The sequence below is a fragment of the Martes martes genome (assembly GCF_963455335.1).
Source record: "Martes martes genome assembly, chromosome: 16".
NCBI lineage: Eukaryota > Metazoa > Chordata > Mammalia > Carnivora > Mustelidae > Martes > Martes martes.
This window is the reverse complement of record NC_137904.1, coordinates 64,333,813-64,352,522: the sequence shown is the minus strand read 5'-3', so window position 1 is coordinate 64,352,522 and position 18,710 is coordinate 64,333,813. Positions and strand designations below refer to the sequence as shown.

General features: G+C 57.8%; 1 protein-coding gene across 1 annotated transcript in view; it reads left to right on the top strand.

Annotated features, from left to right (window-relative positions):
- The window catches only part of CCDC57 (coiled-coil domain containing 57), a gene marked incomplete at its 3' end in the record, with an annotated part of 81,142 nt that extends 62,432 nt beyond the window's left edge, over nt 1–18,710 (top strand). The window contains exon 18 of the mRNA XM_080825584.1: nt 18,514–18,710. Within this exon, the coding sequence (XP_080681710.1) occupies nt 18,514–18,710 (197 nt within the window). The remainder of the gene's footprint in view (nt 1–18,513) is intronic.

The following is an 18,710-nucleotide window of genomic DNA, read 5'->3' as shown; positions in this document are numbered from 1 at the left end:
TGGGGCTGGCTCCTCTGGGAGTCTCCCTCCTCCTGGTCCAGAAGGGCTGCAGCAGCTCCGACCATCGCGGGGGAGGGTGCGCTTCTCTTCCTCTTCAACGCAAATGGAAATGCTTCTCCAGAGCTCCTGACAGAGCGCTCTCCTACCTCATCGGGGCCTTGTCTCAAACCCTGAGGACAGCAGCCGGGAGCTGTGTTGGGGTCCTCGGCGGGAAAGCTGGTGTGGAGGCACCTTCAACACGGTCTGTGCGGGGGGGGGGGGGCGGGTTGCTGTCGCCCCTGGTGAGCAGGGCTTTGTGAGACACTTCAGCGTAGGCTTTTGGTCCGCCCTTTGAAAAACTGAGGTGGGAGGAACAGGTTGAAATTAATGCGGTTTAGATGTTTTAATGAGCTACAGAGCTTTACAGCGGAGTATCGGGTATGCATGACCGAGTTACCCGTATGATACTCGACGTCGTGTAACAGCACTTCTGAAGACCTCCCTGGTTTCCTCAGAGACGCTCTTAGGCAGACAGGAACTCTGCTGGAGGGAAACGTGTGTTCCCGAGCACCGATGGTCGAGTACAAAGCTGGAAATCGGACCCCAGACAAGCAGTCTGGAGGCTCCATTCTAGAAACTGGGATGAAGTGGGTTCCGCGTTTGCCCATTTTCAGTGCACGGTGAGTAGCGATCATGAGCAGAGTGGTGAGTAGCTTGATGGTGTGGGACATCTGCATTTAAACGTGAAGAATTACCTTTAGTTCACGGCATATCTCAGAGGGCACGTGGCTCTTACACTGGAAGGACACACACGCTCCTTGGTTTCCAGGCGGGACCAGAGCCACCCCCATCCTGCCCCCAGCAGGCCTGGCCGGTCCCTGCCGCACCCCCACGTGAGGCCGGGGCCTGAGCCCCAGCCCGACCCCCTGCGCCCAGACAGTCGCCTGGGCTCCGGATCACCTGGCTGCACCCAGGGCCTCGGGGTCGCCACTCCGTCTTCCACCCTGTCTGAAGGGTAGATCCCTCCATCCCAGCCCTCCGCCCGGCCCCACTTCCGACACCCCGACCCACACCTGTTTCCCACCCCTCTCTCCTCTCGCCCCATTGCAGGGCCTAGGGACTACAACCTCCGTGCCCCGCGCCGCCCCCCAGCCTGCGTTTGTGGACACCCCCTCCCCACCTTCCTTTGCAGGCGCCTGCCTGTCTCCCCCGCAGGCCCTGGTAGCGGCAGCTTCCAGCACCAGCCCCCATCCTGGGACTACGTGCACCTGGGCTGGGGGCGTCCGCCTTGATCCTTGACCTTCCGTGGTCAGTGTGAGCCCGTACACAATCGGTGCTCAATCAAGTTGAGCAGGGAGATAACTGGAAAGAATGGAACCCAGGGAGGCCCTTAGTCTGCAACCCAAGGGTCTGGATTCCCGGGAAGAGCCTATGATTAGAGCTAGTGCCCGTTGTTAACAAAGTAGGTTTTACAGTGGACTCTTCCTGGGAGGAAGTACTACATCTTAAAGCTGTTTTCTCCACCTTGAAGCAGCCGGTTGCTGTTTCCCTTGAAGCTAAATGAGTGTGTTTTCAAGGGGAAGAGGTCGTACAGGGAAAGAACCAGGCCTTCTAGATGCCGGCGCCTCAGTAGGGAGAGGCCAGCCTGGAATGGCCAGTCCGAGCAGAAGGGACTGCCCTCCGCCAGCAGTGCCGGCCGCACGCTTAAATGACTTAAAATCAAACCTGAAGATATACAGAAATGGAACTGAGGATTCACAAAAGACCAGAAGGTTAACCTGAGATGTGATTTAAAAATCACAAATGTCTAAAATAATCCCTTTTTCACTTCAGAAATGATCTAACTGGAGAGAGATTTTCTTAAGCAAGATGACAAAGTTCACATATGAGTAATTCATCCCAGTGGAGCAGGACAGCGGCACTCAGCCGGGGCCGCCGCAGAACAACACAGCTGTCGGGCCCCCCTGGCAGCTCAGCGCCTGCCTTGGGAACCCTGACCCAGCTCGGAGGGGCAGGCCGGGGCACTGGGACTTCCAGGAAGCCTTGTGTTGGTGTGTCCGTCCCAGGGTGGTTGGCGCAGTCAGCCTGCCAAGGGTCCCTGCCACGTGTGTGGACACTCAGGGAGCAGAACGCCCACTGGGGCAAAGGGGGCTCCAGACCTCAGCTAGTTATGGCGGACACCTACTTCCTTACGGCTGAGAAATAAATGTAAATGGTGCAGAGGGTTTTCGGCGAGAAGTTAGTCCCCTTCTCCCCCTCCCTCCCTACCACTCCCCTGCCTGCCTCCAGTCCCATCTCTGTCCCCCAGACCACAACTGTCCAGTCCCCTGCTCCTCTCCAGGTGTGCCCTGCTCTCTGTGGCCACAGAAGCAAATATTACAAAGTGTGCGTGCCTCCCCTTTTCTTTTTAGTTGTATACAGCAGCAGACAGCTTGCTTTGTAAACCCCCATCTGCGGTCTTTCTCTGTATCGGTACAGACAAACAGAGCTAACACCTCCCAGTAGTTCGGGGATGCGCGGCTGACTACAGGCTTCAAGTGCTTTGTATTCATGGGCGTTTCAATGGCCTGTGGTCTTCGCTCCTAAGACCGTGCTGCGGTGTATGTGCAGGGCCGTGGGAGTCTGCAGGATGGTATCTCCAAGTCAAATCACTGGGTCAAAGGTGTGAGGGTGTGAGTTCTGCGGAGCTATTTCCAAATCGCCCTTAAGAAGTTGGTCCCGTTTGTGTTCGTGGCTGCAGGGCGTACGAGTGTGTTTCCTAACTCCCATAATGGTGGACTTTGTTTTAAGCTTTTATTTATTTGAGCGAGAGAGAGAATCTCAGGCAGACCATGCTGAGCACGGAGCCCCTTGTGGGACTCGACCCCGAGATCAGGGCCTGAGCCAAAACCAAGAGTGAGCGGCTTCACTCCCCGTGCCAGACAGGCACCCCCAGCACTTCTGGATTTTTATCAAGCATTTTCTCTTTTGCCAATGTGATGATGAAAAATACATTTCATTATTGGTTTTAATTTGCAGTTTTAAACTGTGGGTGAGGCTGGCTGTCTTTCAGGTGCTGTGGTCATTAGGTTTCACACCGTGTTTAAACGTCACTGCGGAAGCTCGCAGAGTAAGAAAATGCATGTCCGTTGTGAGCTGTGAAAGTCGGAACCCAGAAGGTGGGGACTCTGACCCTGCTCTGGGAAGGGGGCGGCTGGAGATCTGGTTTTACAAAGGAACCTGAGCGGGGTCAGCGGCTGTTCGTGAGGAAACTGTCCGCAGGGCCACTGCTGTCCCATTTTCAAGGGAGGAAACCAAGGCCCAGGACTCTGAGTGCCTGCCCAAGGCCAGGGGGCTCCCAGCCGGGGCCCAAGTCCCGGTCCTCCCTGCACTCCTGGAGCTCCAGAGGCCTGACTGGAGCCAGGGCAGGTGGCTGGGGGAAGGGCCAAGGCTGTCCCAGAGGTCAGACAGATAATGGCCCCAGGGGCACCTGAGGAATGTGGCTGTGGGGTCACCTCCTCCAGAGTCGGACGCAGGCCGGCTCTGCCCCGAGGCCCCGCCCACTCAGGGTGGGTCCTGCTCGGGCTGCGGCGTGGGAGCTGGTGGCCTGGTGGCCGGAGCTCTCCTGGGGGGTCTGAAAAGGTCCCTCTGTGCACCCAGTGCTCCCCTGCGTGGAGACCCTCACCCTCCCTCCCCTGCTGCCCCCAAGGGGATCCCCTAGGGGATCAAAATGAGGAGGGGTAGAAGGCTTACAGCTTTCAAAGGATACAATGTGGGTGTCGTTTTCTTTTAATTATTGTTCTTTTGAAAATTACATTAGTGTTTCCTGAAATGAAACATTTTTCTCTTTAAAAAGGATTGCATCAAAGGTTAAGAAAAGGCTATGCATGGTGCTGCTAACTGGCTTCTAATCCAAAATTATTTTTAAATCCTGTGTGGTAAGAATGTTTCCAAACAGATCTCTCTACAGAGATGACATCTAAATCAGATAAGCACATTGCCAGGCTGCTCTTAACCAGCAATCCACGTAAAAACAGAACCAGCCACCTCGTGTTCACAGCCCGAGCACGCGTGGAGAGCCTCTCGGCAGCGGGTCCCTTTCTCAGCAGCTCCCGGAGCTCGGAGGCCGGGGCTCTGCCTTCGGGTGAGCAGACCTGGGCCCACAGACACTAGGTCACTCCCCTAAGGTCTCCCAGCTCCCGGTCAGGGGATTAGGACCAGAGTCCAAGCCGCTGCCCTCCAGACCCTGAGCCCACCGGCTGAGAAGAGTTCGCGTCACAGTGCCCGTGGATGCCAGGCACGGATGGCCGCGTGCAGGCCTCGGGGCCGCGCTAACCACCGGGCAGTGCTCGGGGGGCGGTGGCGGCGGGCTGGCGGGCGGGCTCTAGCTAGCCTGTGACACTGTCCGGCGGTTGCCCCTCAATGGCAGATGGTGCAATGAGCCAGGTCGTCCCATGTTTTCAAGAGAAGCTGGAAATCTTGTTTTTATATAGCATGTTTTCATTTTTGAGTATTGGCAACTAATTAAAGAAATCAGAACAATGTGTGGTCCCCATTACCGCTGGTTTGTGAGGTACACACTCCCCTGGGCCGGGCCCAGCCCCGCCTCGTGCTGTGTGGCCCTCTGGCTGGGGGCTGGGCCCGGGACTGCATGCGCGTGAGGAGAAGACGGACGAAGCGCCCCAGTGCCCCGGATCAGGCGGGGGGGCTCCAGAGAGAGGCCCAGCCTCTGGCAAAGTTCCTTCCCGGCCGGGGAGTCTGGTGACTGCTGGGAAAACTGGGCTTCTCTACTGGAGAGTCCCGGTGCGTTTCCGCTTGTTATCGCAGGGCAAACACACCAGGCCCTCCTGGGCTTGTCCCTACGTCCGTCCTGCAGCGTGTCGCCGGCCTCTGACTAGGGCCGAGCGGGCCCCTGGGACTCTACCTTGTCTGCCCCCTTCTTGGTGTCTGTGTCCTTGAGCGGAGACCGTCCCGTGCCCTCCCCGGAGGCCGCGTCGGCTCAGGAGCCCTGGACCCTCCTCCAGAGGCACCTTCGGCGGCGGCTCCGCGAGCCCAGCCCTGGTCTGAGGTCGTGAACGTGGGACCTTAGAGTGACCCTGTCCACGTCTGCTTAAGACCAAGTGTATTAACCATCTGGCTTCCCCAGAGATGCTCTTGTTTTCTCATGAAACCCAGGGTTTGCGCCCGGGACCGCAGGCTGACGGCCCTGCACTGGTTTTGAGCGATGGCCACTTGTGGTGTGGATTTGTGATCAGGCAGGTTAGAATGACACAGGGTAGTGACCTGAAAGAGTGTCTTGTGATTCCATTGTAAATGCACCTGGAACAATACATCCTGTTCTTCCCGCGTAGTCCTCATACCTGGGCACGAACCCGGGACCGCCCCTTGGGTCTGAGAGCCTTACTGGAACGTGAGCATCTGTGAGACAGACAGACCTAGGAGAACCTTGTGAGACCCGACTCAGAGACCGGCAGCATAAGCCACGGGAAAGGAGGCCAGCTAGAGCCAGGGGGGCTGGCCTCTGCACCAGAAACCTGTTGTGAGGCAATTCCCAGTCAGGGCTCATTGGCTGGGCTCTGGGAGCACGAGCTGCTAATGGGGCGGAGTGCCTCCCGCCGGAGGGCTCAGCACACGTTCTCGCTGGCCATTGCCACAGAGAGACCTCGTGAGCCACGTGGGGGCAAGGGCTGGCCCTGAGAGCCAGGAAGCTTATTCAGCACTGTGACTGCTAGGTTGTGCGACCCCAGGGGGCAAGGGGTCTTCCCCCTGGCTGCCCAGCACCCTTCACCCTCTTGGCTCTGCCTGTCCCCACTCCCAGGCAGGACTGGATGGGAGTACCTGGCGTACCAGGGAGATTGTTACGGGTTGCTGTGCGCTACCTATCAGCACTGTTGTGATCACAACCAAAGAAATCCCAGAACCAGCGTTCTGGTCAGAGGAGGGAGCAGCGCCGGGTCCTGAGCTGGGCGAGCAGTGCCCGCTTCCTGCCTGGGCTAATGATTACGACCCGAGACATTTTAAGAAGTTCAGAGTGTCCTGTAAACTTTTCGAGAAGCGACGGTCAAGTAGATCTTTGTTAGCTCTCCTCTTGAAAGCGTTTTGATGAAACAGTTACGCCACTTGGGGGAAAGTTTATGTAGAAGGAACTTCTATACCAAAGTAAATACTTTAAGAAATAGCCAAAGCAGCTTACTCTTCAGGGCTGTGTGTTCTGGGGCCGCAGCATGGCTAATGCCCTCTTCCTCTTCTGGCTAGTCTATGGACTAGATTTTAATGTCTCTCCGTAAACAGCTAGGAAGTTGAACAAAATATATGAAACAGCTGTTTTCAGGCACCAGGCAGTAGTCAGCCCAGGACCATGGTCCTTGAGAAAAGGAAAACAAGTGAGGTGAGTTCCAGAATCCCCCTGACTTTCTGCCCGAAGGCAGTGTCTGGGCGGAAGGCACAGAGAGGGAGGCCAGACAGAACTCAGCAGCCTGACTGAGTTGCAAAAATGGGAGTTGGAGTTTGGGAAGGCAGAGGGGGCCGGCAGGCGCGGGGCGGTCTAGGAAGGAAGGTACTACACAGAAGAGAGCTCCAGAAACCTGTAGAGGCATTTTTTTGAGTCCTGCCTGTGGACTAGCCCATAGACGTGTAGCGTAGCTATCTATACGAAAAGGGGAAGGAAAGACAACTTGTAGGCCGAACCATTTCCAGAGCTCTCAGAGTAGGGAGATACTCAGTCCGAGTGATGAGTCTCCATCGTCACCTCCCTTTAGTGGAGACTGAGAGAAGTCACACGTCAGCAGTAGGCCTAGGTACCTCTGGAGTGAAGCCCCACAGAGACTTAGACTAGAAAAGTTAAAACTCTTCAAAATGACCAGTCAAGGAACCTAACTGCCCACCAAAATAAAACCAACACTCTAAAAAAATTTTTTCAAGGAAACGTTACAATGCCTAACGCCCAATCAAAACTTACAAGACATGTGAAGAGGCAGGAAATGTGATCCACATGCGAGAGGAAAACCCATCGGTAGAAAGAGGCCCAGAAATAACCGAGACGAGGAGGGAGCGGACGAAGATGCTAAAAAGAACTGGGATGACCGCATTCAGATGTTTAAAGGAAAACGTTCACATGATGAGAAGAACCGAGAATATGAAAAGTTCTAAACAAAACTCCTGTGGGTGGAAATTATGATATTTGATAGGGAAAGCTCACTAGATGGGATTAACCCAAGAATGAAGGTGGTGGAAGGAAGAACAGAAAGTTCCAAGTCATAGCAAGGGAACCTGCCCTAAATGATACGCCAAGAGAGAAGAAGCCCCGGCCTCCTGCCAGTGTCCATCAGTCTAACCGAAGGGGGAGAGAACAAGGAAGAGACAAACTATTTCTTTTTTCTTTTTTTTTAAGATTTTATGTATTTATTTGACAGAGAGAGATCACAAGTAGGCAGAGAGTCAGGTGGTATTGGGAGTGGGGGGGAGGAAAGCAGGCTCCCCGCTGAGCAGAGCGCCGGATGCCGGGCTCCATCCCAGGACCCTGAGATCATGACCCGAGCCGAAGGCAGAGGCCTAACCCACTGAGCCACCCAGGCGCCCCGAGACAAACTATTTCAGGCAATAATGACTAGGGTCACCTGGGTGGCTCAGTTGGTTGAGCGTCTGACTCTTTGATTTCAGCTTAGGTCATGATCTCAGGGTCATGAGGTTGAGCCCCGTGTCAGGCTCCACACTGAGCACAGAGTCTGCTGGAGACGGTCCCACTTGCGTGCTCGCTCTCTGTAAAAAAAAAAAAAAAAAAAAAGATGCCTCCCTAAATTTGATGCAAACTCTTCTCTCACAGATCTGGGTTCAACTACCCCAGCAGCTGGCTAAACACATGCATGCCACCCAGGGAGTACTGCAGCTGAGTTTCTGAAAATCAGTGATAAAGAAAATCTAAAAAGCAGTCAAAGGAAAAACAAAGGACACAGTACATAGAGATGAACAAATAATTACGGCAGACCTCTCTTCAGAAACTGTGCAAGCCAGACGACAAAGGCCCATCGGGTTTAAAATGCTGAAAGAAAAGCCATCAAAATGGAATTCTGTATCTAGCAAAAATCTCCTCCAAAAATTAAGGCAAAATAAAAGCTTTCACAGATAAGCAAATCTGATAGAATTCACCACCCACTGACTCCCACCACACGAAATGTTAGAGGATGCTCTTCGGACTGAAAGAAAATGATGCTGGATGGAAATGGGGGTCAACAGAGAATACTCCGGAGAGGCAGACGTGGCGGGCCTGCAGGTAATCGAAGAGGGCAGGCTTACATTGTTCTCCAGATGCTGACTGACTGTTTAAAATGCACATATTAACAGTGTCTTATGGGGCTTGTGAGACGTGTGGAAGTCAGAGGTGTGTGCTACCTGTCACAAGGTGACAAGATGCTACCGGTGACAAGATGGCAGGCATGGCGGGACGGGGAAGGGGAAGCATGCCCTTGCAAGGCTCCTGGAGGTGACGTTGTGCAGCAGCGTGTCACAGCAGAATGAGGTCAGTGAAAGGTGCACGTCGTGAACCGCAGAACGGCCATTAAAAAACAATGCCGAAGAACAGCCAGTAGTGCAGTGTAGACAAAAGGGAGCGAAAACATCAACCCAAGAGCGGCCTCAGACAGAGGGAGAGAAGGACAGGGACCGACGGGACAGAAAACAACCAGCAAGTGCCGTTTAGCAAGAAGATACATTTAAAACATTAAAACCAATCATGTCGATAATTGTATGACACGTAGTGGTCTAAATATTGCATTAAGAAGCTGACTGGGCGCAGAAAGCTCGTTTCGACTGTGTGCCGTGTACACGAAACCCGCCTGCGCATGCAGAGACAGAGACAAGGGAGGCTGGACGGCTGCCTAACGTCCATCAGGGCGGACTTCCCAACGAGGAGTACTAAGATTACGAGGTACATTTCGTGACGGCGTAGAAGTCAGTTCATCAGGAGGACACAACCTTCCCAAGTGTGTGTGCTCCTAATGCCGGCGTGGTAAAGGCATGGAGTTTGACGACTCTCGGAAAAAGGGCCGCCTGGGGGGCTCAGCCAGTTGAGCGTCCAAGTCTTGATTCAGCTCAAGTCGTGATCTTGGGGTCGTGAGATCAAGCCCCACGTCAGGCTTTGCACTCGGCGTGGAGTCTGCGTGAGATTCTCTCTCGTCTCCCTCTGCTCTCCCCCCCCACTTGTGCTCTCTCTCTCTAAAATAAATAAATAAAATCTTTTTTAAAGAACCCTCTCAGAAATGGAAGGAAATGTGGAGGGGTCCGGCATTATGCTTGGGGCCTTGAGGATTTCTCTGTCAGTGATCAACAGAACAAGGAGACAGAGAAGTCAGTCGGGGTCTAGAGGGTTTCAGCGGCTCGGTCAGCTGGCTCGGCCAGACGGGCGTGTGTGCAGCTCTGTAGCCTGAACCAGAACGCACGTTCTTCTCAGAGGCACACGGGACATTTGACAAGAGAGGCCACGTGTTGGCCGTCAAACTGGTCTTGGTAAATTTGAGAAGGTGGTAATCACACGTACTGTATTTGCTGTATTGGAAATCAAGAACAGAGAAGTATCTCAGGAAATAACAACAAAAGAATGCTCATGGGTCCAAGAAGAAATCACAAAGTAGTGCTTGGAAACTTAAGCGTCCAAATACTTACATGAGAGAAGAACACTGTTCTACATTCAGTCGCCCACCCGACCCGCCTCGAGAGGCTGGACGAAGAAGGGGCGCCTGGGTGGCTCTGTTGGTTAAAGCGACCGACTCTTGATTTCAGCTCAGGTCATGATTTCAGGGTGGTGAGGTCGAGCCCCGTAGCAGGCTCCACACTGTGCTTGAGGTTTTCTCTCTACGCCTCCCTCTGCCCCTTCCCCGTCTCTCTCTCTCTCTCTTTTTTAAAGATTTTATTTATTTATTTAACAGAGAGAGAGAATGAGAGAGCACAAGCAGGGGTGGTGGCAGAGGGAGAGGAAGAGGGAGACGCAGGCTCCCCGCCGAGCAGAGAGCCGGCCGCGGGGCTCGATCCCAGGACCCTGAGGTCATGACCTGAGCCGAAGGCAGACGCTTCACCCACTGAGCCACCCGAGTGCCCTGCCCCATCTCTAAAATTAAAAAAAAAAAAAATTCTTAGAAAAATAGGAACAAACTAAGTTCAAAGTTTAGGTTTATAGTAGGAGAAAATAGTAAAGATACAAGTGGGGAACAACCAGGGGCGCCTGGGGGCTCAGTGGGTTAAGCCTCTGCCTTCCGCTCAGGTCATGATCCCAGGGTCCTGGGATCGAGCCCCGCATCGGGCTCTCTGCTCAGCCGGGAGCCTGCTTCCCCCTCTCTCTGCCTGTTCCTCTGCCTGCTTGTGATCTCTGTCTGTCTGTCTCAAATAAATAAAATATTTTTTAAAAAAAGAAAAAACTGACGGCTCGGACTCCGTGGACAACGCAGAGCCTGCTTTCGCAGTGACGCGGTGAAGACGTGAGAAAGTAAGCCACAGGCTGGGACGGTGTGTCAAAGACTCGCACCCAGAACGTACAAGGAACTTCACAAGTCAAGAATGAGACACAAATGCACAACAGAAAATAGTCAAAATACTTGAAAAGACTCTTTACAAAAGAAGGTCACTAAATGGAGAATAAGCCCATGACGGACGCTCGAGGATTCTGTCATGAGGGCACTGCAGACCTGAAGAGCAGGGCCAGCCCCGCACCCACGTGACCGAGACCGTGCGGGTCGCGAGGGAGCAGAGGGAGGAGCGGGAACGCGTGCGCACACGGCGGCCGGGCGGGGGCGGGGGTGATGTGATGCCGCTGCTTTGGGAAGCGGTTTGGCAGTTTCTTAAGTTAAACGTGTACTTACTGCACAACCCAGCCCTTTGGTTTCGAGGCTACTGTGCAGGAGAAAGGGAAACGTCACACAGGGCCCCCTGGGGGTCCGTGGTTAGACCCGGTCGTCTCTTGATCTGGGCTCATGTCATGGTCTTGGGGTGCTGGGATCGATCCCTACATCAGGCCCCGCCATGCTCCGCACAGTCTGCTTGTCCCTCTCTCTCTGCTGCTCCCTCCGTGCGCTCTCGCTCTCTCTGATAAATAAGTAAAAAAAAATTTTTTTTAAATCATGCACCCAAAGCGTTTAGCACGAATGTTTACAGCGGCTTCAAGCCCAGATAGGGGACGAGGCGAACACTCCCCCAGAGTAGAACAGAACACTAGCCCGCAGGTAAGGAGCTCGGGTCATTCATAAGAACAGGAATGTTCTCAGGAAACGTTTCTTTGGTTTCTGGGAGAACCAGACTTCAGACAGTGCCTAGTGTCTGGTGTTCCATTGACGTGAGACTCTAGAAGGGACTGTGTGATCGGTGGTGGCAGAAGGCTGGGCTGGCTTGGGGCTGCGGGGGATCAATGTTCCAAACGCATCGAGGCGTTCGTTTTCTAAAAGCCGTTGAGTTGTACAGTTAAAAATGGGTGCATTGGGCGCCTGGGTGGCTCGGTTGGGCGACTGCCTTCGGCTCAGGTCATGATCCTGGAGTCCCGGGACTGAGTCCCGCATCGGGCTCCCAGCTCCACGGGGAGTCTGCTTCTCCCACTGACCTCTCTCCTCTCATGCTCTCTGTAAATAAATAAATAAAATCTTTTAAAAACAATGGGTGCATTTTATTGCCTGTAAGTTGTAACTGGATAGAAGCAATTTTCTCAGCAAGGAGCCGCAGTGATCCAGTGACGGCTCCCGGCGGGCATCGCTGTTCCGCTCCGTGTGCTCCGTCGCTCTCCTGCCGCCGCGAAAGACACCACCTGCGTCCCTTCCAGGCCGCGGCGGGACCTCGGAGGATCCTGGTCTTATCAATTTACGCAGCTCTCTTAATTATTCTGCGCTATGGAACTTAGGAGCTCCTGGGGGAGGTCATTACCATAGCCTGTGTCCTCCCGGCGGGGCCCCCGGGCTTCTTGGAAGGGCCCCAGGAGCCCCTGCGGGTCGGCAAAGGTGAAGACATTACCCTTTAAAAGACATTAAAGCCGGGTATAGAACAAACCTACTTGCGTTTTTTCGCTCGCTCTTACCTGAAGTGTAATTGGCGTGGTTTCCACGGGCTTCAGGTGTGACATCTGCTTTCTCGTCTCATGGGGTCATTTCACATCTGGAGAAGGCTGCAGATCTGTCACACTCACTCACCTCTGCTAGGGAAGGGCCGCCACGCGGCCCCCCGCCAACCCCCGACAGTGTAACAAGGGGCCCGTGCACTCACGAAGCAGGCGGCCGTCCTGTTCACAATTTCCCTATTTCTGGCATTTTATCCTCTCTACCAGGCGGTTGCTGTTCTAGAGGGAAGTTCCCCAGAGTTCCTGGGTTGGCCTACTCACCCACACTCATTCCAGCAGTCCGTCTTCCCTAAGTACATCATGGTGTCGTTTTCAGAAGGTGACGGTCGCTTTCTTCCCCTCCAAGCCTTCTACTCCTGATTTCTCACTCTTTCCTCGTAGAGTTGGCTGGACCCTACAGCCCCGGGACAGTGGGCATCTCATCCACTCACAAACCTGAAGGCAATGAGGCTGGTTTTTCCACCAAAGATGTATGATTGCTGTGTTCTAAAAATATACCCTCCATCAAATTAAAAGTTTATAACCCAGATTTATTGAGAGTTTTCATCACAAATAGGTATTAAACTTTATCAGTTTTTTCTGCATTGATTATGGTAGGCATGATTTTTTTCCGTTTTCACTTATCGATGTGGTAAATATGTTGTAGATTTTCTGAGAAGAAGCTGGCCTCGCGTTACTGAGATAAATTCTTTTTCTTTTTCCTTTTTTTTTTCTTTAAAGATTTTATCTATTTATTTGACAGGGAGAAACAGGGAGAGAGGGAACACAAGCAGGGGGAGCGAGAGAGGGAGAAGCAGGCTTCCCGCCCGGCAGGGAGCCCGACGCGGGGCTCCATCCCGGGACCCTGAGACCACAAACTGAGCTGAAACCAAGAGTCAGAGGCTCTGCCGACTGCGTCACCAGGTGCCCCCCTCCCCCGCCGTTGCATTTTCTGACGTGAACTTTTATCTCTGACATGCACAGTGACCCTGCCTTGGTGTCCACATGAGGACCACAGGCCCTGGAGCCAGGCCCCCTTTCTGTACAGGAGCCTTTTCTGGAAGCGTCTGTCCTGGGAGTTCCCAGCGGCACTGGAGCCACAGTGGCAGGAGGGCAGACCTGTCCCCTGAGGGCTGGGCTTCTGCCGGACAGTCCAGGGAGCAGCCAGTGCGCCAGGACAGAGGCGGCCCCGTCTCTAGGCCACCGTGGGCAGGGATCGCCGGGGAGCCCGAGACCCCGGGCTGGGCACCCCCAGCGGGCCCAGTGCCGTCTGCCAGTCCCTGCAGCCCTACCATCTTCTGGCCTGTCCATGGTGCCTCCTCCTGCCCCCCGCCAGCCCGGGCCTCGCAGGGCCGCCCACGGGCTGCCGGGCCGGAGCTGGGCCGCGGCTCAGGGCCTTCGCTTCCAGTGGGTGGAGGACCGTCTAGGCAGGCCGACGTGTCGTCGCTGACGTTCTGTCAGGCCAGGGAGGAGGTGCGCCGCGCAGCTCGCGTGGGGAAGCCAGGGGCTCCATCGGGTCGGTTTCTGGGCTTCGTGAAGCCTCCTCTGAGCTGGGGCACGCGGCAGAGAGGCGCTCTGGCCCCTGCGGGCGGCCGAGGCCCCCTTCCAGCTGGAGTCCAGGCCCCAAGGGTGGCCGGGGCCCCTTCCCGGGCGGAGTCGGGAGCACGGCCGTGCCACCGTGGTTCAGACCCTGAGGCCCACGTCTCCGCGCAGTTTGGCTCGGCCTCCTGGGGGGGGGACATCCGCCGCCTATCGCGCCCCCCACCTTTGGAGCAAAGTTAACCACCATCCCCTAGGTCCCCTGGAGAGGTCGAGGGCGGTGAGGGGGGCCGGGGACGCCGCGGCCCGGGGATGAGACAGGAACGCGCGCAGAAAGCTGTGCCCTGAGCCCTGCTGGCTCGGCGTCGGGACTCGGCACAGGACGCGTGTCCTCTCGTGGCCAGCCCTTCCGGAGGGACGCGCCCCGGGAAGCCACCGGAGGCCTTCCCGCTCCCCACGCGGCTGCAGCCAGACAGGGAGCCTCGCCGGAGCCGCAAGCCACGTCCCAGAGCCTGACCGCCGGGCCCCGGACCCGCGGGAGCCTGCGCGGGGACCCCCCCTCTGCCGGCACCTCGGCGGTTGGCCTGTGGGCATTCGGTCCGTTGGCCTCTGCGTCTTTCCGGGGCACCCGAGAGCAGCCCGGGTGCAGCCCTCACCAGACCTCCAGAGAACCATCTGGGGGTCTGGCGTGGGGAGGCCTCTGGCCGGAGCGGCTCCGCGCCTTGAGCCAGACGGGCAGCTTGTGGGCGCGCGGCCCACGGCAGCCCTCTCCAGGGGCCGCGCTTTCGCGGACAAGGAGAGCGGCGCCTCCACCGCGGCCTCCTCCGCCGAGAGGGGCAGAGAGCAGCTCACCGCGGCGTGTGGCCGCGGGCACGAGGCCGGGCGGCCCCAGCACGGGCGGCAGGAGCCTGCCGGCTGTGACCGCGGTGTGCCCGCCGTGTCCCGTGTGGGCACAAGTCCTTCGTGAACCTCACCCCGTTGAGCCAGCTTTTAGGCTTAGATCTGTGGAAAGGAGGCAGGTGAGAGCCCACCCCTCCCCCTCTGCTCCCGGCGGCCTCCTGCCGTCTCCACCCTGTGCCCCACAGGATGGCTCTCTGAGTGCTCCCCAGGCCCTCGGCCCAGCGTCCCGACGTCCATTCACACAGGCCGCACCGCCGGCTTGCCCACCGCACGCTTTCCCTTCTGGGGCCCGGGCACTTCTTCCCGCCACCGCCTCTGCGGGGCTGATGGCCTGGCCGGCACTCTCTGCTCCTTCCCGGACCTGCAGTCCTCACTGTCCTGGCCCCACCCCACCCCTGCACCCACACCTCTGCGGCCCGCCGGCCCCACCTCTGGCCTCTGTCAGCGACTCTTTCCTGGGCTGCCGAGCCTCAGGGCCCAGAGGAGGAACAGAGGCCACGTGGAGGGCTGGGCCGCTCTCCGGGTTCTGCCTGCCCGCCTTGGACAAATCAGCCCCCGACAAGGGCAGGGCTAGCTGCTCTCACAGGGTATGTCCCCTGGGGCCCCCGGAGGCTCCCTGCCGCCCAGCGGCACTTCCTGAGACGCAGGACAGGAACCACACGGGGCCACGCTGAGAGGCATCAGCAGACAGGCCTGGGCAAACTCAGATCTAGGGAGGGGCACCCCGAAAATGATAGTAGGAAGGAGTGATTAAGGGTTGGCACTGGGTGTTAACCTCAGGGAGGAGGGGGCAGAGCAGGCATGCCGGTGTGATTAACAAGAGGGTCCCAGCCCCAGGCCAGGGGCAGCCTGAGGGGCCCTGAAGGATCTGGGGTTTCCTGGGCACTGCCCTCCTCCTGCTGAGTACAGCTGTGCCCAGGAATGTCCACCCAGAGCCTCTGTACCGAGGGCAGCCGGCAGCTCCCTGCAGGGTCGCTCCGGGCAGGCCGGGGCTCTGGGAAGTAGCCGGCAGCTTCTGGAGACTCGGGGCGTGGGCTTAGGGAGAGAGGCCGCCCCACAGGAGGCACTGTCTACTGAAGGCCTGGGCTCCGTCCCACCATGGTGGAAAGCCTTGGCAGGTTCTGGGGAGTTTGACATAATCTAATTCATAACCATATATCAAAAGGGGGGTTGGGGGGCGCCTGGGGGGCTCAGTCAGTTTCGCGTCTGACTCTTGATCGCTTAGGTCTTGATCTCGGGGTCCTGAGTTCAAGCCTCATGTTGGGCTCCACACTGGCCGTGGAGCCTGCTTACAGGGAAAGTTGCAGGGGTTGGGATGAGAGGCGAGGCGAGGTGGGGGTACAATTCATCTCATTTGAGAAGGGCTGGACCCCGCGGCATGAGGGGCTCCCATGGAAGCAGGAGGGAGGCGTCAGTGCAAGCAGGGCCTGTCAGTGCCCAGGATGGCAGGAGGGGAGCCAGGAGGGCCGCCTGCACCAGCCGAGGCTGCCGTGAGCCTGAGGAGGCCTTGTCCCTCGTGTCCAAGGCCGCAACAAGGACTTGAGAGCTGAGCTGCCCCCGTGACCCCAAGGAAGGCTCTGGAGAGTAAGGGCTGGCAGGGGTTCCGTGTCCCCAGCCCTTCCAACAGCTTTCCGAGGCCCAGGCAACATGTGCTCAGGGCGCCCTGAGAGCCAGAGGCAGCCTGACCTGCTCCTGAGAGCCGCCAGCCTCCCCCAGTCAGAAGAGGGCTGAGCAGCAGCTCCAGGCAGCCGGGAAGCTCGGAGCCCTCCCAGAGCCCCGGGAGCCCCGGCACCGACACGGGCTCCTGCTTTCAGGTTCTTAGCTGCGAGGCCCTGGGCACAGTGGAGCCGCACCAGCGGCCGACGGGAGGCAAGTCCGGCCCCAGCGCAGGAAGAGCAGCCCCGGGCTGGGCTCCGCAGGCGGGACCGGGGGGGGGGGGGGGCAGAGCGGAGGGGGCTCCCCCGCCACAAAGCAGCCACGCGCCCGAGCGAGGAGGGCGCGTCTCGGGTTACGGTCACAGGGCCAACAGGCATGACCCGTCCAGCTTCGCACCTGGGGCAGCTGGCTGCCTCCTCGCCGCCTCGGGGAGGGCTCCGCGGGAAGGGGCACGACAGAAACCCCCGAGACTACATGGCTGCCTCCGCCGTCTCCTTTCGGAGGCCCTGCTCCCGCTGTCAGCGTCGCGGGCCCCCCAAGCACGGGCCTCGGGGCCTGGGCCCTTCCTCCTCCCAGAGCGTCGCTTCCCCGCGCCTCTCCAACCCCGGTGGCAGTGGATGGCGAGGGGGAGCTCAGGCCAGGCCCGTGGAACCCTGCAAGGGCCGGTCCCTCACATTGTGGGGTCAGGGTCAGGGTCCCACCTCTGCCCCTCCCCACTGGCCCCTTCCTCCGGAGCAGAGGACAGGCCTAGATTTTTTTTTTTTTTTAAGATTTTATTTATTTATTTATTTGAGAGAGAGAACGAGAGGGAGAGAGAGCATGAGAAGAGGGCGGGTCAGACGGAGAAGCAGACTCCCCACCAAGCAGGGAGCCTGATGCGGGACTCGATCCTGTGACTCCAGGATCATGATCTGAGCGGAAGGCAGTCGCCCAACCAACTGAGCCCCCCAGGCACCCAGGGTGGGCCCGGATATTATCAGCTATCAGGATGGGGCCGATGAAAGTGGGGGCAGGAGGGCATGTGCAGGGGAAGGAACTGGTCTGCAGTTAGAGAACCGAGGCCTTTGCTCCATGAGGGAGACAGCCATGGCCTCGGGCAGCAGAGAGGAACAGGGACGTCCAGGGACCAGCCTTGCCCCACTCCAGGATCCCGGTGCTTGGAGCCCAGGCACTAGGAGGAGAATGGGGCCTGGCCCCAGGAAGAGGGCCTAAGGCTGTGTGACCCCAGGGAGCCTGTAGGGAACAGACCAGTTCCAGGTACTTGAGAGGACAGAAGAGGACCACGGTGACGGCGAGGGACCTGGGTACATGTGGCAGACCTCCACCTCCCAGCGCTGGGGACACGACCAGCCCACAGTGTGCCTCACCTGTGTGTGCTTTCCAGAGCACAGGCCTTTTCCTGTCCCCTCGGCCTGCCCTCAGACCTCACCCGGGTGGCTCCCCGCCACGCGGTGTCCCCTACCTGGGCTGCACACTGCCCTATGGGGTCCAGGCCCTGGGTAGTTGGCTCCGAGACGTGTGGTGTGTGTGTCACCCGTGTGTCTCGTGTGTGAGATGCTGGTGCCGGGCCCCACCTCGCCTCACGTGTGCTCTCTGGGGCAGCTTTCCCATCTGCCGGGACCCTCCTGGGGTACTCCAGGGACCCCAGCCCTCCCCGCTGGGCCAGCCCACAAGGGAGAGCCACTCTGACCTCTCAGGGAACCTTAGAGCTGTAGCTGCTTCCCACCACCATCTGTTTTGTTTTGTTTTGTTTACAAAAGAAATACAGTCCCGGTTCTAAAAACTCGCCAAGTAGAGAGAAGCTTGGAAACTGCAAGCCCCTACCGCGCCCAAGTCCAGAGACGCCGCAGTGGCCACTTTGGAAGGGCTGCCCCTGAGTGTGGGCCCACGCGTGCGGCACGTGGTCCAGGCTCCTGGGTCCTCGGCCTGTGCCTGGACGCACACATCAGGGCTGCCGGGCAGCTGGAGGGACTGGCAAGCACAGCCAGCAGGCAGAAGGTGGCTGACAGCTGGAGACGGCCTGAGACCTGCCTTGGGTCAACCATTAACTCAGCACACACACACCCCCCCCCACCCATTACGAAATGGTCACGGCAGGAGATGGTGTGTTCAGAGTGCCCAGTGGAGGAGCAGGCCCAGGCCCTGCGGTGCATCTGGGGAGCGTGTGTCCCAGAGATCCGCCCTGTGCCGGGCCCCCGAGGCACAGCTGCGGCCTCGGAGCTCGTCCCCCAGGGAGGACCTCTGGCCTGACGGGCTCTGTTCCGAGGGCCAAGGCGTGGGGTTTCTGGGTTGTGTGGGCGAGAGGCGCAGCCGCTTAGCTTGTCCTCGGGGAGCCCAGGCTTCCTGCCCCTTCCTCCCTTCGTGCTGTGACGGGCCTTTCTCTCGCTGTCCTGCAGAGCGCACGGCGCGGCCGGCAGCCGACAGCCTCGGACACCCGGACTCTGTGGCGACACGGGCAGCCTTTGCCGTCGAGGGGACGAAGATGGAAGCGCAGGCAAAGGCCCGGCCCGCCAGACCCGCCAGAGTTCCCCCTGCAAAAACCAAAGGCTGCCAGCAGCCCCCCAAGATCCGTAACTACAATCTGAAGGACTGA